Raw genomic sequence first — 23,418 nt, forward strand, 5'->3', positions numbered from 1 at the left:
CAATTGCAAACAGAAACGTGGCGTGTGCCGTCTCATCTTCTCTTCGGTTTCATCTTGTCTAAGTGCCTTAGCTTGGCTCCAGGAGCCGAGGGACCTAAAACCCACGCTACGAGGCTTCGATGAGAAAGAAATCTTGAAAAGAAAAACCTGGGGCAATATAGACCAAAAAAGCAATACTGGAGGCCACTTAGGATGGCAAACGCTGCTTTCATTATTTGCTGTAACTTCTGCTTTGGGATGATTTTGAAAATAGGTCAAACGTAATCATTTGAAATCAGTGGCAGCAATGAGAATTGAAGGCAATGTTTTAATCAACATCTCTTTTTCAATACACATCAGTGCCATATAAAATCACCAGCACGTGCTATTTTAAAGATTTAATAATCTAAATTATTTGGCTCTATCACTCACAAAATCCTACATTCAACACAAGCACAGCTGTTACTAAAACATCTGTTATATAACAAAATAAGACACGCTTTTCATAAACATAAGTGTCTTGTCGAGATAAAATACAGTGCAAATAATAAGTAGCTCATATGGCCTATAGGGGATTACTCAAAAACCTCAAGTTGGCTTATCCTGCTTGTGTCTCATTAAGAGGCTCAGGTGGGTTATAGTTTTGGGCTAAGGTCAAGGTTCAGACTTTTTTTGAGCTTGGTTATGGTTCGTTTCAGTGCACACATGAAAGCGAAAGTTGTTTGCGTGTCCTATATTTAACCATTTGGGGTGGTTACTTGTATTGCAAGGAATGGCTGTAAATACTGTTTCATACGTGTCACCACAACTTGCACCATCCTCTGGTGTCATTTTTCAATTTTGTGATTTTAACTTTTTTTTTATTTTACCAGGTAAGGCCAATCGAGTTATTATAGCTCTTTTTTTCAGAAGCCACCTGGCCACAAATGATAACCCAACGAAGTGGCTCATTGTGTGGAAATGTAAACCAACCAAATCATCTAAACGCACGTTCTTTCTAAATGTGGAGGGGGGAAAAACCGGAGGACCCGGAGAAAAATCCACGCGACCACGGTGGAGAGAGAGACACACACAAACTCCAAATTTCTAAGCCGTCAGGATCGGGATCAAACCCACGACCTCCTCCAGTGGGATGTAGCCAACATCTCGCCACCGTTGTCTCAGCAATCCAGCGACACAGAAATGGCCAGCCACCACCAGAATACAATGACGACGACGCCCAACCACACAGCAGATGCCGTGCTCAGGTGATCCCACGTCGTCAATAGTGAAATTTGAGGGTTTAGATAATTACTCTTAAACAGATGCCGTGAGAATCAAACCGGTGAGAGAATGCACACACTGAGAATGCCATCGGCATACTGTGTATGTTGTACGAACTGTGTATGTTGGACACACGCAGTCACAGGCAGAAGCAACAACAACAACAACGACCGGCGTTCGACACTAAGTGGCGGTGACATCACCACTGAGCTTGTGCCAGGCTAGGTGCACCTCGAGGCCACCGTGAAGCAGCAAAGGGCTCGATGCTGGCACGTTACGAGACGGACCCAGGTGCACACACACACACACACAATGTACACACTCACAACAGACAATACAATTCTAAAGCACCTTATATATATAGACAGTACACATACAATGCATACCTACAGCACAATGAATACACGCTACAGTTTATGTTACAGTGTACAAACACTGCACCGTGTGTATATTCTCAGAGCTGTGTACATGTAGTACACACACATGGTACACATTGTACACACAAGCACTATAAAACACACAACACTCTCAGCCCAGTGTATACACAGTAGACTTTCACTGCATTGTATACACAGTACACATGCTGGCAATGCATTCACAGCATATTTACAACGCCTCCACTCACACAATGTACACTGACAGCACAATGTATATATTATATACAGAGCACAAACATAGATCACACGGGGCATGCATACATACTAAGACACACACATGTGGTGTATACACAATCACTGCACAATTGTGTCTATGCGCACACACGATATATACACACACACACACACAAGTACAGTACATATACAATACACACAATGCATTGTGTATTTCACACAGTTGCAGTATACACACAAATCAATTGCTTAGTGTACAGCCAGTGTACACGCACTCACATGACGGTGTATAAACACTGCACACACACAAAGTGCAGTACACACAACGCATTAGAGAGCTCTAACGTACATAGAATATCGTGTACACAATGTAGTGCTGTAGCAGTGTACACAGAGACACTGGAGTGCTCTCCAACACACAATGTACACACTCTAGTGTTCTAACGTACACAGAGTGTCGTGTACACACACAATGTAGTGCCATAACACAGTGCAGTGTGCACATTTGTCGTGCTGTAGCAGTGTACACACAGGCACAGTAGTGCTCTCTTAACACACAATGGACACACTCTAGTGTTCTAACGTACACAGTGTCGTGTACACACACAATGTAGTGCCATAACACAGTGCAGTGTGCACATTTGTAGTGCTGTAGCAGTGTACACACAGGCACAGTCGTGCTCTCTAACACACAATGTACACACTCTATTGTTCTAACGTACACAGAGTGTCGTGTACACACACAATGTAGTGCCATAACACAGTGCAGTGTGCACATTTGTCGTGCTGTAGCAGTGTACACACACAGGCACAGTAGTGCTCTCTAACACACAATGGACACACACTCGTGCTCTTGCATACAGTGCAGTGTACACACTGCACGGCGCACACACAATGCGCAGTGTGCACATACAGTGCAGTATAAACACACACAACACACCGTAGTTCCGTCATACAGTACAGGATACAACACATACCGTAGTGAAATCGCTCTCACAGACACACGCATCACAAGCATCGTGTCAGGCGGCGTAGAGAGGGGGGGGGACACACGGGGACACACACACGGGGTGACACACACACGGGGACACACACACACACGGGGACACACACACGGGGTGACACACACACGGGGACACACACACACACGGGGACACACACACGGGGTGACACACACACGGGGACACACACACACAGGGACACACACACAGGGACACGTACCCAGCTTGCCCTTGGACTCTTCCAGGCGCTGGATCTGGTTCTCGAGGTACACCATGGCGAGCACCAAGCCGAGCGCCGCAAGGAACTGCAGCTTGGACGGCATGCTTCGCGCTAAGCCCATCAACTCCGCCTTGTCATGCCCGCGTGCGAGCACGTACCAACACGGGAGCGGGACACACACCACACACGGAGAGGAGGAGGAAGACGAAGAAGACGAAGAAGACGGCCCGAGCGGGTGGCGCGTGTGCGCCGTTCAGGGCAAACTCACGCGGGCCGAGCGCACAACGCCGCGTTGTGTTGCTCACACACCACACACTACACACACGACACGAGCGAGCGTGTCGTGCTCTCTGTGTGTGTGTCTGTGTGTGCAGGCAAGGAGGGAGGAACACGTGCTTGTGGGTGATGTGTGGGTGCCGTGCGTGATCTGCGTGTTGTGTGTTGCGCGCGAGCGCGAGCACGTGTACTACACCCTGGGTCCCGCGCGCGCCCCCCCTCTCTACCCCCTCCCCCCTCCCTCACGCTCTACCCCTCCCCTCGCCCTCCCTCTCTCCTCCCACCCGCTTTCCCTCCCCCTCTCGCTACCCCCTCCAACCCTCTCTCTCTACCCCTCCCCCTCTCGCCCTCCCTCTCCCCCCACCCTCTCCTCCTCCCCACCCCCCTCCCTCTCCCCACTCCCCATCCCCCCCCCTCTCCCAACTCCCCTCCCCACTCCCTCTCCCCCCTCCCCACCCCCCTCTCCCCCCCCTCCCTCTCCCCCCTCCCCACCCCCCTCTCCCCCCCTCCCTCACGCTCTCTACCCCTCCCCCTCTCGCCCTCCCTCTCCCCCCACCCTCTCGCCCTCCCTCTCCCCCCACCCCTCTCGCGCCTTCCCAGTCGCACGGCGGCACGCGCCGCTTTCACGGGGGGGGGGGATGAGCAGGGAGGAGGAGGGGCTAACGGGGGGAGGGGGCGACAGGGGTCAGTGAGAGGGGCGGGGTTTGGGTTGTGAGAGGGATCGTTGAGAGGGGGGGTGGCTGAGTGGGGGCGGGGTGAGTGGAGAGGAGGGGGGGGTCGAGAGTAAAAAGGGGGGAGGGGCGGGGTTTGTGTGGGGGGGGTTAGGTGAGAGAGGCAGACGGCTGTGTTTGGGTGGGGGGAGTTAATAGAGGGGGGGGGTCGGGATTGGGTGATTTTGGGGTACGGGGGCGGGGCAAGAGGGAGAAGGGCGGGGTAAGGGGGCGGGGCGAACCAGCTTGGTTGGTGAAATGGGCGTGGTTACGTTTTTCAATCTATTAAATGTAATAGTGAAACATGTTTACATATCTTCTTGGTTCTTTCGGTAAAGTCACGTAGAAGGGAAGTAATGAAATAATAAAAATAAGACGTAATAAAATAATTCTCACGACGTTTCGGCCACAACACAAGCAGCCGTCCTCAGGTGAAGACCAGGTCTGTCGGGGAGACAGCGTCTGAATGAAACAACACCACGCTTTACCGAAAGAACCAAGAAGATGTTTAAATATTTTTGTCCTCGTATATGTACAAAAAATTATGTAAGCGAGCGTACTCGTCGCCGCCTGTCCACATTTATTTTGTTTCGATCGTAAGAAAAAACACAACTCGTAAACGCGTGATTAATAATAATGATGACAATCGCTGGTGTTATTACGGCACTAACTCCAACGGAGCGAGTGGCAGCATCTGTCTGCGAAAGAATCTTCCGGAAGATCCAGAGGCTGACGTTTCCATTGTGTAGAGTATCACTTTTTGTGGACGCCAAATAAAACAATCGGTAGACAACTTTCAGAATATAAAACTTCCGGAAGACGTTGACACTCATCAGCTGATGCTGACTAAATCAAATAAAGCAACGTTTTGGCTTTAACTTCATCGTTTTGTGTTGCGTGATTAAAACCCTGGTTGAGTCTTCCCAAAGATAATGAAGTTTCGCTCACGAAACTGGTCAGAGGCTAGATTGGAAGCTAGATTTGAAGCTTTCGTTTCACCTAGGTGAAAATAAATAATAAAAATAATATAAATGATAAATAATAAATGCATATTAATTTTTTTCTTTAAAATAATAAAAAATAATAATAGAAAAAATAATAAAAAATAATTATTTTATTTCTATTATTATTTCTATTATTTTAATAATAGGAATAAAATACTTATTATTTCTTATTATTTCTTATTATTTTTTCTATTATTTATTTTCACCTACGTGACTTTACCGAAAAAACCTAAGAGTATGTTCAGAGGCTGCCTACTACTGACGCCAGTCGGCCCATTCCCTTAATTTTCCATTCATTGCCTTTTACCAAAAACGTTACCAGCATTATTGTCTAATTGACACACACACACAAATACTTGTTCTAATGTGTTAATCTCATCCTCCCAATGATGCAATTTTTTTATTATACGACACATTACGTCAGGCATTAGACTCTGGGACCGCTTTGGACACCTACGTTGAAAATCCTCACGTCGCGACGTGATTGGCCGAGCTCTTGGCGAGCTGACCAATTGGGGAGGCCGTCCTCGCGCGTGCGCAGTTGGGGAGAGAGAAGCCGGCTGGGGGGGGGGGGGCCTCGCAGCACGGGGAGAGAGGGAAGGGAGAGGGGGAGGGAGAGGGGGGGAGAGTGGGGGAGAGCTAAGAGAGAGAGGGCGGAGGAAGAGAGGGTGGGAGGGAGAGAGGGTGGGGGAGAGCTAAGAGAGAGGGGGTGAGAGAGGGTGGGAGGGAGAGCTAAGAGAGGGGGAGAGAGAGGGTGGGGGAGAGCTAAGAGAGAGAGGGAGAGAGGGTGAGGGAGAGCTAAGAGAGAGAGAGGGGTGAGAGGGAGAGCGGCAGACATGGCGGCGTTGCGGCCTGGGCTCCTGCTGCTGCTGCTCAAGGCGGTGAGCAACCAAAGGGGGTTGGTGGGGACGAGGCCGCCCTGACACCACGAACACGGACACACACACGGCCGCCGTGACACCACGAACACGGACACACACACGGCCGCCCTTTCTCTCGCAATGCGTCGCCAGCGATGCAACAACAACAACACACGCCATGCGCTTAACTCAAGCCGACGTTTCGGCCAACGTGCCCTTCTGGTGCAAGGTAGAAGATATCGTCTCTCGCGATAGAGGCAGAGATGTAAACCACTCCTGTTACGGAGGATGTGTTGCTTTGAGGATGATGATGATATGGTAGAAAGAGATCACCGCTATCTGTCTCGGGCATGGGGTAGGGCTATGGAGCGAGGTGTTTTTGTAATAACAAAGCGAAGTGGAAGGCCAGCGCCAGAAAACAAACGCGGTTTATCAAACCCCCTTCGCTTTGTCTGTCGTGGGATATCCGACACGAGCCGGTTTGGAAGTAATCGTCAATTCGGGCTTTAAATGTAGTTGTGATTTACACGAGCAAAGGCCGCTAATCACCCAAGTTTAAACTAAGTTAAACTTAAGTTTAAAGTTCAAACTAAATTTGGTAGTTCATTCAATCCGCACTGACCAGCGTGGTGAAGTTACCCACCCCCACGACTCGCACTACGTGGCCGAGGCCTTCATCCAGCAGTGGATTGACAAGCGTGGCAACACACGTGTTACAGACGTGCGTTTCCAGTTTTCTTCATTCACCATCGACTGGTGTGATGGACCGAAGCCACACACACACACAACACGCCGGTAGCTGTAACAGGTTGACATCATTAAGCCGTGATCGATCCACTGCTGGACAAAAACGCATTCAAACAAACATCCAAGTGTGTAACGAGCTACTCAAGAGAGAGAGAAAAAAAAATTACGAAATGATGAACGAAACAAAGTGCCGAATACACCGAGCATCTTCTTGTTTCCACTGATCATAAAAAAAAAGAGAGGGGAGTTGTTTATCTCAACATTTGTGTGTGCTCCTGTGTGTATATAAGTTTAAGAGAGACACGCACGCAGTTGTGTGAAGGCGGACGCAGCACAGCTGATGGTGACGTGGAGGTGGAGAGGGCCCCGCGTGTGCCTCTGTCATTGGTCGCGGTCGCCACAGGAACTTGGACTTTTGATATTCTTAGGTTTTTTCGGTAAAGTCACGTAGGTAAACAATTTAAAATTAATCAAATAAAATAAAAATCACGACGTTTCGGAGGTAACACAAGCTTCCATCTTCAGGTGGAACAGTCATAGCAGGATAGCTGTATCAATAGCTGTATCACTTGGTACAGCTATCGTGCTGTGACTGTTCCACCTGAAGACGGAAGCGTGTTGCCTCCGAAACGTCGTGATTTTTATTTTACTTTTATTAATTTAAAATTTTTACCTACGTGACTTTACCGAAAAAACCTAAGAATATGAATCCTTGCAGTCACGAAAGCTTCAAATCTAGAATTTTGACTTTTGAGTTTGATAATTCACATGAAGACCGCAACAAGGCACGAATAAGCTGCTTATATTGATGTTTGTTGAGCCTGGTGTATGTTTATTTTGTAGCGATGCTAATGCATTTTTTTATAAACTAAACTACACTTTTATAAGGGCAACTGAACTTTGTATAACTCTTTTTTGCTGAAGCAACCTGGCCACGAATGATAGCTCACCGACGTGGCGTATCACGTGGACATTTATAGCAGCCAAATACTCGAAACGCGTGTTTATAAGTGTGGAAGGAAAAAGCGGAGGACGCGGAGATAAATCCACGTGACCACGGGGAGAGAGAGAGAGAGACATGCAAGGTCCAAATATACAGCAGGCGTCATGGTCCGGATCGAACCCACTAACTCCTATATACCAGGCGAGGTAGCTAACATCTCATCATGCTTGGTAGCGGGGTCCGAATGACGGTGTCGGATAATGAGCCTGAACCAGAAGTTCAGAGTTCAAGTCCTAAAGCTTTGTGTCTCTCAGAAAGTCCATAGTATCCTTGTTACAGACAGAGCCAGCACTGCTGAGGTTTACAGTTCAGCTCCTGGGTAGAATGTCAGGTGGTTCATAATGACCCTACTAGAGCAACGGCAGAGTTAAAGACCTGGGGCTGTGTGTGTTTCATGAGTTCATATGAAGGTCTTGTTAGAGCAGGAAACCAGCATCACATATGTTGGGATGGGATAAGGTCCTGAGGTGGAGAGTCTCAGGGGAGGGGAGTGAGGGGTTCATTAAGTCCCTGTTAGAGCACTGGTCTGGTACCTCTGAGATCTTGGTATCAAGCCTTAGGGCTGACTGTTGAACCAGCACGGCTGAGATCATGATTTTGAATCTTTGCATTCACAGCTGATTAAACCAGCTTCTCGGTTTTACTGGGTGGATAATCTCAACTCGTCTCGTATATAATTGTGCGTTATTCATCATGTAACGCATTGGAAATTAATGTGGAATGAAAAAGGAGCCTTTTGTAAATGGATACGTTTACTGTATGAGCCCAAGTTTCCTCTACTGATTTTGCACAGGCATTGAATTACCCTTAAAATTGTTCCTTGATTGTTGTTGCTTGCATATTGGTGTGTACAAAATTGTAGAAAATTACCAACAGTGATGTTGGTAAGAATTTGTTATGTCCAGTAGAGCTGCAGCCTGCAGGTTCATGCAATTTGGCACATCTGATCCATGCTAGAATTGAATTAATGCTCGAATTGGATTAATGGAAGGGCTTGGGTGTGTTTCTCAAATGGAAGCTGCTTCACACATTTTGATGGCATTTGTTAACATTGGTTTAACATATCTTGTCAAAATGCTTTGTAAACCATAAACAAGAAGGGTTTGAGACAATATGTGCCATGCCCATTCACACCACAAACAGTGACTAACTGGCACCAACGTCAAATTTCCAAATCCGCCCTGTTCCACGTTTGCAGTGTTCAACCGCAACATGTGTTGTGTGTGTGTGTGTGAATTCAGATATCGGTGTATGCCACAGAGTTAACGTCGGAAGCCTGCAGAGACCTGGGCTTCTCCAGTAATCTGCTATGCAGCTCGTGCGACTTGCTGTCCCAGTTTGGGCTGGACCAACTGGACCCTGGCTGCAAGCGCTGCTGTCAGATGGAGGTGGAAGAGTCTGCTCTGAAGGTCTGCCATCGCACCCCACTTATGGGGCCATCCATTTAGTATGTACGCATGGAGGGGGGAAGGGGGGGTTAACCCAAATGCGTACGCTTGCGTATGGGGGTCTACTGACAATGTACGTACGCATAGGAAACGGGGGAAGGGTGAAGCCTCTAATAATTAGTCTACATTGGCCTTCAAATGAGCCACAATTCAGTTTCTTCAGCTGTCGGACAAGTACTTCCGGGAGAAGTAGGACTGTGGTTGAGGTGTCACTTGTGTGCAACTGCTAGCTATCACGCAGCTCAGCAGTGAGTCTGACATAGTCTGGCGGCCTGCCCCATGGATTACACATCCGTCAATCTGGCCTCATTGCAGATTGCCGCTGGGTCAAGATTTTAGCTACCGCAGGCCAGTGTAAAACGACACCAGCGCATTCACACTTCTGAGTCTTCTGACAGTGATATCAAAAGCTGGATGATGATGACGTCAGCGATGCTGTGGATATTGAGACGGCAGCCCAGCAGACTACAGCTAACGCTGCTGTGCTTCAGCCTGACATTGCGCGTGTTGACGAAATTCCTGTCATACGTAACCTGTTCGATTGGATTCAGTCGGCGTTTGAACCTAGCGGACACAAGACAAACTTTTTAAAGGTACGCAACTTAATTCTTTAATGCAGCCGGCGGTGGACTATCTGTTTGCTTAAACACATTAATATTATTCATCCTTGATCGTTTCTGCGTGGATTAAATATCGGCCATTCTATAGGATTCAGGGGGGAGGGTGCGTCAAGCGTACGTACGCAGGTGGGGGGGTGGGTGTAAAAAGTACGCGTGCATATAGGGAGGGGAGAAGGGGTCAAGTTTTGACAGATTTTTGCGTACCTACTAAATCGATGGCCCCTATTCCTCAACACTGGGAGTGTTATTCCTGAGAGTTTTAAAAACGAGATGTTGAACTAACTATTTTTTTTAGTTTTACCAGGTAAGGCCCACTGAGCTATAAAATACTCAACGCATGTTTCTAAATTAGGAGAGAGAAACAGGAGGACTCGGATAAAATTCCACGCCGCCACTGGATGAACATGCAAACTCCAAATATACAGGCGTTAGGGTTGGGATTGAACCCATGACCTCCTACATACTAGGCGATGGAGATAACATCTCTCCAAATCTATTGGGCCTGAGTACTGATTGGCTTACCCAATTCTTTAAAAAGATTTGTCCCATTTCCGATTCCCTATGGGATTTACGTCAGGGGTGGGGGGGGGATTTTGGAATTTCCATGAGAACTTAGGGAGGGTAGCGACCAACCTTGAGTCCTGCATTATTCGCATCCACACACAATCAACATGCGCACACACACGATCACACATACTCATGCGGAGACACACATGGTCACAAACATGCAGACACATGCACACATCCACACGCATACAAATACTCTCCCCAGACAGACACGTACTGTCATAATTAAACAAAGATCCCCTCGTATAGCCGTTTAACAGAAGGTTTTGAGCAACCTACTCAGAAAAAAACCACAAAATTAACATTATCTCATACACGTAAATACATTCCTGCACAAAGTAACATACTCAAATAGTTGCATATGTAAGGGATACTGAGAGGTGAAACCCGATTAATAACAGCCCTGTGAGTTGAAACAGTGTGATCACCTCTCATTGGCAAACCATCACAGGGGGAGCCCAACGTAGGGTGCACAATCTCATTGGGAGATGCAACAACGGCAGCGGTGGTTAACGAGGATAGTTTTCCTGGCAGCTGATTGGCTGGTGGGAGCCGGAGGGAATGACGTAATGCACAACAACCACTGACGCAGTTCATCAACTGGCTATGACGAGCCCCAGGTGCTCCGGGTTTTGCACTGCGCGTTTCAGAGCCGATGCAAGTCGCTATCTGGTCGATTTAACGCAGTTTTCAGTTTTTCTGTACTCAAGCTCCTGGTTTCTAATTATGCACAATTTCTCTTATACATTATACTGCCTATGTGATGAGCCTATTGCATTGTGCAATACTTGATTTAAACAATCTTGGGCTAATTTTAACTAACCCTTACACCACAGTAGTTTTCTTAAATAATTAGTATGCTGTTTAATTCGAGAATGTACAAACTGCACAAATACCTTAAAATGTGTTAGATTATTATTTCCATGTTAATTATTAATTATGAAAAAAACCATTTACAGTATACAGGCAAATTATGGCAGTTGGTAAATCAACTTAATGGCATATTAAGCTAGCTATGAAAATTAATCTTCACTTTGGCTGTATAGTTTTTTTTAGATTTCTTAATTATGTTTGTGCTCATTAGTCAGTGTCAACACATTACAGTAAAAATATTCAGAAGCTCCATATTATGGCATATCTTGTCAACTGTGTCCAATGGGGAGAATCAAATTATCATGTGGCTTTCCCCAGCCTTGCCTGGTTGGTGCATCTGATAGTGTTAATGATGGTAGCCTCTGTAAAGCCATTCATACGTTTCCAAAGTGAACCACGCTGACAATAAGGCATGTCAGCATTATGAACTTGTTATACAAAGATTGTTGCTACCAAATTCCTACATCGAGTGCTGTAGGAATTTGCAGAGCCGTGCAGGCACAACTTACAAAATACTCAACATCTTTGTCATTGACATAATGAAAAAATATATAGTGGCTACTCTTTGGTTCTTTCGGTGAAGTCACGTAGAAAGGAAATCAATTTAATAATAAAATACGACGATTCGATTGCAACACAAGCAATCGTCATCTGGTATAACTCAATTTGAGAGAGAGACAAAACACAGACACGGAGACACACAGACACGAGCAGAGAGAGACAACACAGACACAGAGAGACACACAACATGTGTCTATGTTGATTTGATGATGATTGTTTGTGTTGCAATCGAAACGTCGTATTTATTATTTAATTTATTTTCTTTCTACGTGACTTTACCGAAAGAACCAAAGAGTGATTTCTGCAGTCACGAAAGCTTCAAATCAAGTTTAATATATAGTTGGCTGATGTTTTGGGGAAATGGCTCTCATTCAGATAAAAAATGCAGAAGGGCAAGCATTTCGATATATTGATAAAAATTCAGAAACTTTGAATTGACCATATGAGCATATACTTTCCCAGTTTTCTCAATTCCACAGTTTTCTCAAAAAGCCCACAGTCTAAAGGCTGAAGTCCAGCTATAGGTCAATGTTTATGCCCCCTCCCTGCTCTCAAAAAGGTCCATTTCCTGAAATATAATTGTGCTATATATACGTAAATATGTTTATTTAACATTTAAAACCGTGCGAGTAGATTCCTGTTCACTCTTTGAATGAATAAACAGCAAATCAGTAATGTGGTGCTTTAATGAGCTAAGCCAACTCTTCCTTTCTCGTATGAGTGTAGCATATCCGATTATTTCAGTTCTGTCCTGCAGCAGGTTTTAACCTCGGGATATGAAAGAAATTTCATTTTTCGTGTTGTAAATAATAAAACATCCAATATTAACTTTATCACCAGTTCATTGCAGTCCAAAGCTCAGCTTGTGGCATTAATGGAACTGCAGAGCAGTGAGACTTGTAATATTGATTGAGTGTCAGGTTGAGGGGCACCTGAGCTTACAGAATGGAACTTTCTGCACCATCAAGTGGGATTTTTTTCATCACATTGGCAATGTGGAAGAATTAACAGACCATTGCATAATTCAATGACTTAATTAATCATCATGTTTATGGCTGGGAGAAAAAAAAACTGCCGTTTAGAAATTACATTGATTGCCTTGAGAGCTGACGTGTCACTTTGCATATGTGTCTATGCAAGGTCATTGACGTAATTTTTGCATAATATGCTAACGATCAAAATGCAGCCATCCTTTTTGGATCCAGACACTAAAACAAGACTAAAAGCAGAAAAAACGAATCCGTAACAGCGTAGTAATGTTACATTTATTGAATATTTTTCATTTAATTTAGGTAATACTGCAATTATTTACGAAAACCGCAGATGTGGTCACCACGTATCACAACATGATACGTTTTTGGCAACGAGACCCACGTACACACACCATTACTTACTCTATATACTAAATCTGTGTTAGATGAATATAAACTGCTTGTACCTACAATGCCTCTTGCACTCCTCGCAGCAATCCTGATGAAAAATTTCATGGATGGTCAAGGATCACAATCTCGTATACAATTGATTTTTATGTCAAAAGGTTAACGGTCAGGTCAGAATGCGTCCAAAGCCCTTTAATCCTGTGTGCGCACACCCACAGCAACATCTCTTTTGAGCTCAGAGCATTCTGAAATTGTCAGGGACATTTAAGTGACTTGGACTGCTATTTGCATGAAATGTTGAAAGGTTAATATAGTGAAGCACCCAGTACTTGGTCAGGGGAGAAGTCACTTTGAGCATCAGTGCTGCATGCTAATTTGGTAAGTACAATGTTTAATATAAATTAATTATAGCAGGCTATTGCCCGTCTTCACGTCGCAAAAGAGAGGTAAAATGTTAATGTGCGAATGATAATACGGTAATATGCAAGAAAGCCATCGAAAATCACACTCGCCACATTCGCTCACAAGTGCAGCCACTCGTGCCACAGGTTCATTTATTTTAGCCTCTTTTTTATCGCCACTGATGCACATTCAAAATTATACTTGGCAATAAAATAACCTGAAATTGTATTGCTCGTTCTTTTGGCATAAAGTCGAAGTGGGAAAAAATGTTGCTTCTAGAACATTCAGTCACGTGAAGGCTGGTGACATTGAATTTACTTTTAAGTGGTTTCAGATATATTTTTGCTACTGATGGCAGGGTTAAGGGGACCACACTTCTTGAATGGCCTGCACCATTAACAATCTCGGCAAAAAAAATGCTCTCTTAAAGTCAATGCTGTATTCCCATTTGGACAAAAGAGGGATAACACCTTCACAGACTAATGTTCCCAGCTACTCTAACGGGTTGTTTGCTTTGATAATGCTATTAATCAGGCATGTACCAGCCGGCAAAGTAGCCTATATGAGAGCGGTGGGGTTTCTTTAACCCAATGAATGCAATGCCTCTTCTAAAAATGTTTTATCTCAAGGTTATTCTTCCAGCAGCTGCACTTAAAACTGTAAGAACTGAATGGACTGATTGAATATAATGATTCTTATTAAATAAACTACACATAGTGTTTATTGTTGCAATAACCTTATATTCACACTTACTAAAACTATATTAAACAAAAAATGTTATTGCCAAAAGCATTTTCCTGTTTAATCCTTTCAAGTTCTGATGATGTACGTGAATCAAAATGAAACCGGAGTAAAAACTAAAATAAAATAACCTCGAGTACCGAGGCTCCCAACAAGGCCATGCGGGAGGGCGAGTGGCACAGTTTGGCACCAACTATCATAGAGTGTGGTCGTGTCGCTATAGTTCTCTGCGGTGAGAACAATGTCTTCTTGCTTTTTTCGGTAAAGTCACGTATCATGATACGCTCCAAGCCTGGTGGTGTTCATTCAGACGCTGTCTTTCCGACAGACCTGTTCTTCACCTGAGGACGGCTGCTTGCGTTGTGGCCAAAACGTCATGAGAATTATTTAATTATGTGAAAATTTTTATTATTTTATTATTTCCATTCTACGTGACTTTACCGAAAGAACCAAGAAGATGAATCCCTGCAGTCACGAAAGCTTTAAATCGAAAGAGAACAATGTCTTTACGAACAACGGCGCTATGCCTCTAATTAAATGAACGCTGAGGCTCTTGCGCCTTCCGAGATTCGGAGGTCAACGCGACCCACCCTGCAACTTGCAGACGTCTCAGAATGGGAAAGGGTTAAATGCCTTTGCTCTGTGCTGGTACTTGAATTTCGAACTTAATCATTAATTATTTTCAAGGCACAGATGTATTTTTAACAATGGTATGAGTTGAAAACAAGCGTCGCTCCTTCATAACCACCCCTCGACAGGTGAGCAGTAATTTTGTCCCATACTGGTATGCAGCACTTCATTTATTTCACCATCAGAAGTTTGAACAAGAGCGCGCTCAAAAGCCTGGAGAAATATAATATGTAAATGAGTTGTCTAATTCAATCATTAACATCGTGTTTTGCTTTGAATGTGGAACAGCTTTATCCTGGAGCAGTTCTTGAAGTGTGTGGATGAAAACTGGGCCGGTTCCCACAAGTCCAGGGTGAGTCGTTGACTTTGTTAGTTTAATGTAAGCACGAGCTTTCATGTTATGGAAAACAAATTAGAATTGTTGCATTGGAGGAATTCTTTTTTTTTATGCAACAACAAAAGTCTTCTGTGAATGTGCAATCATATTTTCAATTGCACAATACCGAAATGTTTCTATTTGATGCTCCTGTTTTGCATTTATCGTGCACATCATACATTCCAGCCAGTTCTGCACGTGCGGTTTCTGTGGAATAATAAATGTAATAACGGGACTGTTGCCTCAGTGTTTGGTGGGCTCTTTATCTCCATTGCAGACTTGACATGGGCAGTTGGTCAAGGCCGTTGTATCATCTTGCATTGTTCAGCTCCCAACTGTTAGTCTGGATTGTCATGACGGACGTGCATTGGACTCTTAAGCTCTGCCCATGCCATTTTTTGTTCTCTTAGGATTGGCTCTGACCTGCATGCAAAAGGAAATGTTTCAGGGGTTGAAACGAAAAAATTGGTTGAGATAAAAAAAAGGAACGAGCCCAAATAATCAATCCTATGCAGTTGAGAATCTCTGTCTTAGGCAACTTCATTTTGTGTTTGACCTTAAAGTTAATAACCAGAACTTTTGAAATTCATCTCAGTGCTTCATTTACATAGCTTATTTATTTCTCCCATGACGTGTTAAAGATCATGCATGATGAACATGACTGGCAATTTTTCATCAAGTGGTGCACGTCACACGATGTTAAAGAAATGCATATGTTTAGAATGTCATAGGTGACAGCATGTTTTAACTTAACTTTAGAAACATTTCAAAAATCTGTACGTGAAACTGCACGCACCATACTTAAATGTGGTTTGAACTGTTGCACTTTACAAATATAAGTGGCAAAAATTGGTAGTGCTCATTTAATGGTTTTGCGTTAATGCAAACACTCACAAGATATGCACACACTCAAAAGAAATCACTCCAGAAACCACCTTCTGTCATCCATTTACGCTTTAACAGGAGGTAATACATGGTAAAGAAGTTGCCTTTTTGTAGCGAAATGCCATAATCTGGAATGATAATCATTTACAGTGATGTATCCATTGGCTGCTGGATTGAGCCCTTTCCATGCCGTGTTAGGTCATGGGGGTAGTTCGACCATACTTTGCTACGCTGGTCAGTGCACGTTGTTGAACGGGGAGCCTAGGGACAATTCAGATATTGCCCGCCACTGATGTTCGCCATGACTCGGGTCACCTGGTTAATATCGTAGTGAGCTGACCACTGTACCGCTGTGCTTGCCCCAAAATGCATTATCTGGGGGTAGAAACTAATTAGAATATCTGGGAGTTAAATATCCCTTCCAGCACGACACTAAGCAATTAAGAGTGCTGTACTGATGAGCATGATCGGTCCATCATGATTATTTGCAGTTCAGTGGAGCTGACTGGCCACATGCATTCCCACATTGATCCCAGGAGTCACATGCATCGGTAGCTTCTCTTCAGGGCCAATAAAAACCCGCGATAGCGCTCGTTTTGTACCATACACACGATTCTTAAATTCATAACTTTCTTATTCTTAGGTTTTTCGGTTAAGTCACGTAAGTAAAACATCAAAATAAAAATAAAATAAAAATAAAAATCACGACGTTTCGGAGGCAACACAAGTCTCCGTCATCAGGTGGGACCGGTAAAAGGCTCTAACCGTAATAAGGGAGTTGGGGGGGGGGTACAGACATTTTGTGGACCCGAAGCACTAAGTCGGTGTTCCCTGGGGTCTGGGGGAGGGAATAAGATTGGACTCACTGCCCTGCTCACGTAGGGGCTTCAGTTTCATTTATTTGGTATAGCCCTGTGAGCCATTCGGCTCTTGAATCGGGTGCAACCGCAACAAACAAAATAACAAAAACATGAAGAAGAAAAATCTTAAAGTGACTATGCGCAAACAGAAAGAAAAAAAGCACCGTACACCAACGCTGTGCAAAAATCCCAGTGGGAACGTAGGGTTTTATATGGGGGAAGGCAGGGGAAAAGGAACAAAGTCAAGGGAAAAACGGGTGGATGGGGTTAAATTCATACCTTTTATATGCCGAGTAACAAAGTATTCTAAAAGAAAAATTCTAACATTAAACAGTAGCCATCACGTGTTTATAAATATTTTTGGTTTGGCCAAATTGTCAAGTTTAATTGTAACAAATGGAAAATACACCTTTGTTGTATTCGATTTGAAGCCAAGTTGTGAACACTATTTGCTTACAACACATAGGTGCAATTTTTCTAACAAATGTAATTTGTTTTCTTGGTGAACATCACAGCATACATCATACGCAGTACGTGTACAGTGAAATATATATATTGCCCGCGTTTCTTTCCATTTCTGATGAGGATGTTAAATGTGAAGGAAAATAGGCAAATGAAGGTACCATTAAAATTCCATTTCCGACAGTGCAGCCCTGTCTCGCTTTCTTTGCAATAGAGATGCGTATTCTTCATCAATATGAAATATTTGAACTTAAAGGATTGCTTTTGAGTTCTTTGAAAAAAATTAGTAATATACATTCTTCCGTGATGCAACACAAAGCGAACAACATTCCCATCTCTGTGTGTACTCGCCCTGTCAAGGGATGACGAGAAACAATCTCCCTTCGACTGTTTCATTATCACTCCCTGCATATGTGTTACACGGCACATTAACCTATACAAAACGGACCAAGTTCTACAGGCTAGCCACTGCTAAATTATTAACGCGTGCAAACTGTAAGGTAACCCAAGGATTTTTTTTTTTTGGTTATGCTGTAGATTGATCAATATTGTAACTCTCTCATCGCTTTTGGGGAAGATGTGGTGGGGGATTTTCTGAGAGAAGTCAATGGATGCAAGAATGTTAAGCCGGAAGTCTCGTGTGAGAAAGAACTCCGCTAAGCACGCTCATGGAGAGAGGAGCTATTGTACGGCTGTGGCCACAGCAACATTAACGACCCACTGTGACTCATGGCTCGAACCGCCTCCTTCCTCATTCACAGAAGGAATTCACTTGTAAATTGCCGTACCCCCACCACGACTGTTGTGAAAAGATTTTCAATGTAAAAATTACCGTCCGTCCTGCTTGTTTCACACGGACAGAATCAGAATATTTATTCTGGAGGAATCCGATGAGCTATACAGCGCTCTAGATTTGAAGCTTTCGTGACTGCAAGGATTCATGCTCTTTGGTTTTTTCGGTAGATTCACGTAGGTAAAAAATAAAATAAATGAAAACAACTAAATTAAATCACGACGTTTCGGGCGCAACACAAGCGTCCGTCATCAGCTTTTTCCACCTGAAGAACGACGCTTGTGTTGCGCCCGAAACGTCGTGATTTAATTTAGTTGTTTTCAATTATTTTATTATTATTTTTTACCTACGTGACTTTACCGAAAAAACCAAAGAGTACAATACTATACAGCGCTCTTTCACAGATGTCGAGACACATCGCAACATTCTCTATATTGGCTTCTGTGAGTTGTTTGACGCTCATCTGCTTTATGGCAGAGTCCAACAACTTAACTCAAAATTGTTTGTATTTTAATAGCTTGGTAATCGAGTGTAGAAAAATGAATGCATCTGAAATGCAAGGTAGCCCTAAAAACATTACCACATTTCAGGTGTTAACTTTCACATTGCTCTCTTATTCCGAATGTAATTCGTTTTTATCTCTTTATGTTTGGCATCTGAAAATGTAAACACAACTTTTCTCCCTACAAATAAAGTAATCATTCGTCTGTATTTTGTAATGCATTAAAATATAATTTTCGTTGACTTTGTAATGTATTGAAATTGATTTGCTGGCAAGTATTTTTGCAAGATTTCAAATAGGATGGCTTGGTCAGCCTTGTTGATAAAAAATTACTATAAAACAATTGGCAAGAAAATGTCCATTCGCTCCACGATTGTTGAATTCTGGATGGTGTACCTCTAAGGTGTCCCAGACACTGGGCACTGCAGTATATGGGAAATCTGCCACGATAAGTAAACCTGATGGATCAACTACACCTGTGTTCATTTAATTTCTTGTAAGCTATAAAGGTTAATGTTACACAGTGCTGTACTATCTGCTTTTTTAAAAACAAGAGATTCGTTAACAGACATCTTAACAGAATTTGCCCCCAAACATATTCAACGAAATGATAAAAGAAACATTCTCAAAAAAACGGACAAAGTAATTAGCAGGCTTGAATGTTTCTATTAAATGCAAGTCCAACTTCCAAACACCCAACATCAACGACATTTAAAAGTGCCAATGTTGTTTTGTCGTGGAGTATATTTAATACTTTGCCGCTGACGTTAATGCTGGAAGACAATGCAGAGAGTCGTTGCTCAAGAGACGGTGCGCTGTCGGCCGTGATTAAGACCACTCGCCCTCCTGCCTCTATCTTTGCCCGCTTGGTGCTGGGGGTTTTAATCTGTCTGCGTCCTCTAAACTTGTGCCATGCATCATCACAATTTTGTCCGTCCCTGCGCGCGTGATGAATGGGACGGTGGTGTGATTGAGTGTGGGTGACGTCACTTCGTGCGGAGCCGCGCTCCACAGGGGTCGTGCGGTAGAAGGGAAGAGATACGTTTACTTAAATGCACCCATTTGGGCCTTTTTTTTCGTATAAAAACTTTGCCACGTGGCAAGCTAATTTATATTTCTTTATAACTGCTTGTTGTGTTTAGTTTGTTCTTCTCCCACACCTCTGATTAGCACATTTGGCTGCGTACGGTGCGAAAGAAGTTCAACATACATATTGTTAACCGGTTTTTTACCCTTCTATCTGGCACCAAAACTGACACCTTTTTACAAGGAGTCATGTTTGCATAGACCACAATACCTGCAGTCATGATGCAAATAATAAACATAACTCTGATAATGTGCACTGTCCTTGAAGTTGATTGGTCCACACCCGAGACAGCTTTCCTTAGAGCCTAGTCTTACATGCGTCATCTGGTCCAACCCATGTGAGACTAGGCTCTAAGGAAAGCTGTCTCGGGTGTGGACCAATCAACTTCAAGGACAGTGCACATTATCAGAGTTATGTTTTTTTTGTTTACATTATGACTGCAGGTATTGTGGTCTATGCAAACATTACTCCTTGTAAAAAGGTGTCAGTTTTGTTGCCAGATAGAAGGGTAAAAAACCAATTATCATATTTTTACTGGCAAATGAGGTTCCAATGGTGATACATATTGTTATGAGCCTATAACTTTCCAAAGCTGTATGAAGGCCTACCTCTTCATATTCTTCCATTTCTTTCCTTCGTTGCACCTGTCCAGTCATGGCCTCGGAACTCTTAGATTTTTGTCTCGCTGCTGCCATCTCTTCCGCTGTCTTCCTCCGCTTACTTTTTGCCTTTTCTCCACAATGGTGCTCAATCTGAGCATCTCTCTTCGGTTGTTCTCAGGACATGTCCATTGTCGAGATACAGCTGTGAAGCCAATTAAAAAATAGACATGAACATATACGTTAAACTCTAGATTTGAAGCTTTCGTGACTGCAAGGATTCATATTCTTAGGTTTTTTCGGTAAAGTCACGTAGGTAAAAAAATTTAATTAATAAAAGTAAAATAAAAATAAAAATCACGACGTTTCGATTGCAACACAAGCAATCATCATCAGGTATAAATGAAATAGCAACAAAAAATTCTAACCAGAAAAACTATAGACAAACATATAAGCAGACAGATATCACCAAGATACATAGAGAGAGAGAGTAACACAGGTGACTTTACCGAAAAAACTTAAGAATATATATGTTAAATGTCTCTTCTGTCTACCAAATGTAGTTCAGCATAGTTGTTTGAGTTGTGTTACTCCTTAAAGTGCAAAAGCCGTAATAGCTTATGCTCTTTGGTTCTTTTGGTAAAGTCACGTAGGTATAATATAAAATAAATCACGACGTTTTGGGCGCAACACAAGCGTCCGCCATCATGTGAGAAAGCATGGCCTGCGGAGGCAGACTGTTTTAAAAGGTTGCTACATTTTGTGACATTGTTGTCAGTCTATAACTTTCTAAAACTGTGTGAAGGCCTCCCTCATATTCTTCCATCTCTAATAGCTTGCTTTTTAAAAATCCTTTATATTAAGTTCACTTGCTTGCTTGCTTGCGCGCTTACGACCGTGCAAATCTTTCAGTCGTTTTTTAACCCACTTCCCGTGATCCAATCGAGCTGACATTTTGCACACAGACCCGTTGTGCGTGACAATTTATTTTCGTGAAATTTTTTTCCCAAAATTTTACACTTTTTAGGAAAAAATAAATTATATTTAATTACCAATTGCTTAATGGTGGCAGGCAATCATCTGACCCATAGGTGGCAGCCATCTCAAGCCAGAGGACGAGAGGACTCTAGCCGCCACGCATATAAAGGATTTATAGTGAAAAACTTTGTTTTTACGGGTTAATTTTTTAACAGTTTCAATTCCCTCGGTTTTTCTAACATTTACTTTACCAGCTCAGACAGCTGCCTTTTTTTATGGAAGTTAAAGTGTTCTCATTAAGGCATTGCTTAAAATAGATAAATAAAAGGTGACAATTTTAAAAAGTTTTGTATAAATGCCCCTCGTTAAAAAGTGAAGATGTTAACTTTGTGTGTGTGTGTGTGTTTATTGGCAGCATTTGTGCGGAGCAACAAGCCCAGCACGTTTAAAGGTCTAACGATCAAGGTGAGACTCCAAGGTCTAACGCATCTGTAATTTAATTTGCAGAAGCTTATTATTGAAATGTTACGCGTGCTTAAAGACTACAGACCGATACATCCTTGCTCAATCAACAGTTAGGCCTGTGCTGTGTTCATATGAAGATCTTGAGTTGTTAAATGTGTCACCACTGTCAACGTCTATTATGATTGATTTGGCCAATAATGCTTGCACATGCGACCACAATGTTATCCACATGTGCTTACGTGTCTGTGTGTCCGTGCACGTGTTGGGTAGTGCTCGTGCTGTGGTTATCGCACTGCGCTATGAACCCAACGACCCGAGTTCGGTTCCTTCTCGCAGCCAATCTCAGTTTGCCAAAATCTCAACCGGTCCTGGGCCCCCCCCCCCAGGTCAACTCGGCTTTAAAATGACTACCTGGTGTGGTGTGTAAGCATCACCATGGAGGGGGGAGGGGGAGGGGAGAAAAATATGATTGGCACAATGAGAGCCACACGACCACTTTGTGTTGACCTTCATAGGTGCTCGTTAACAGCACTTCCCCGAATAGTCTGCTAAGCCTCTACGGCGGATCTTTGTCTTTGGTGCAGTACGTGCGCGGCTCGGACCCCGTGCTGAAGCTGCTGGACGAGAGTGGGAACGTGGCCGAAGAGTTGAGCATCACCAAGTGGAACACGGACAGCGTGGAGGAGTTTTTGTCTGAAAAACTGGAGCGCTTGTAACACCACTGTGCATCGAACACATCCATCTCCCGTCGTGTCTTAGCCCAACACCACGCGTGACCTTTATCCATAACGTGATTCACCGTGTCCCTTACAGTGACATACTGCGACCGGGACCGACACTAATATGCCCTTAGCGTGACTGAGAACATACGCTTGACCTTTGCCTGTAACCGAAACATGACCTTCATTCTCAAGCTTATCCATAGCCAAGCTTTTTTGCCTGTTAACCACCGGTTATTGTCCACCCCCTTACATTTCGTTATTTAAGCCACAGCACGTTTTGGTAGTCATTCGTGCAATTTACAATGTGTAGATTTCACTTTGATAACTGTTGAATCATTATTTTGTGTTCCAATCCCATGCTCCATGCTAAGCATTTGAAAGCAATTACTGTATTTGAGGAACTTATTTTGTAGTTTATGGTTTTAAAAAATCTCATTCCATAACTCGTATCTCATTTTTTGTTGAAATAGAGGGGTTAAATAGATGTGTTTATTGGGAGTTGTTTTTTTATTGCAAAGTATACCAAAAAGTGAAAAATGATGATGGTACGTGGATGGTGATGTGGTTGGCAGGTTGATGGCATCGCCGCCACTGGGGATGTCACTGCATGGGTGGCCTTGTATGAAGGCTGTGCATTAAAACCTGCCATGGTTTGTGCAGCCTGAGAGTTGTGGTCACCCAAGCCTGACCCGGTAGTCACATCGCTACGCCCCGGCTCTCTCACACACACTTCTATCAAAAAATAAAATTTGCAATTCAGTTTCGTGTTGAGTTTTAAGTGTTTATTTTCGAAT

At 43.5% G+C, this 23,418-nt stretch overlaps 2 protein-coding genes across 2 annotated transcripts in view; one reads left to right on the plus strand and one right to left on the minus strand.

Annotated features, from left to right (window-relative positions):
* Positions 1-3,545, minus strand: part of LOC133341849 (heparan sulfate 2-O-sulfotransferase 1-like) — a 59,925-nt gene extending 56,380 nt beyond the window's left edge. Inside the window, 1 exon segment of the mRNA XM_061550634.1 lies at positions 3,075-3,545. Coding sequence (XP_061406618.1) covers positions 3,075-3,195 — 121 coding nt within the window. The 5' untranslated portion in view covers positions 3,196-3,545.
* Positions 3,546-5,795: 2,250 nt separating this feature from the next.
* Positions 5,796-23,384, plus strand: SELENOF (selenoprotein F). The gene is made up of 5 exons (XM_061550635.1): positions 5,796-5,945; positions 8,916-9,083; positions 15,184-15,247; positions 21,853-21,902; positions 22,487-23,384. Exons 1-5 carry the CDS (start codon positions 5,901-5,903, stop codon positions 22,616-22,618), a joined length of 459 nt encoding a protein of 152 aa, XP_061406619.1. The 5' UTR covers positions 5,796-5,900; the 3' UTR covers positions 22,619-23,384.
* Positions 23,385-23,418: the final 34 nt, after the last annotated feature.

The sequence above is a fragment of the Lethenteron reissneri genome, chromosome 12, assembly GCF_015708825.2.
Source record: "Lethenteron reissneri isolate LAM-NWPU_2019-01 chromosome 12, ASM1570882v1, whole genome shotgun sequence".
Lineage (NCBI taxonomy): Eukaryota > Metazoa > Chordata > Hyperoartia > Petromyzontiformes > Petromyzontidae > Lethenteron > Lethenteron reissneri.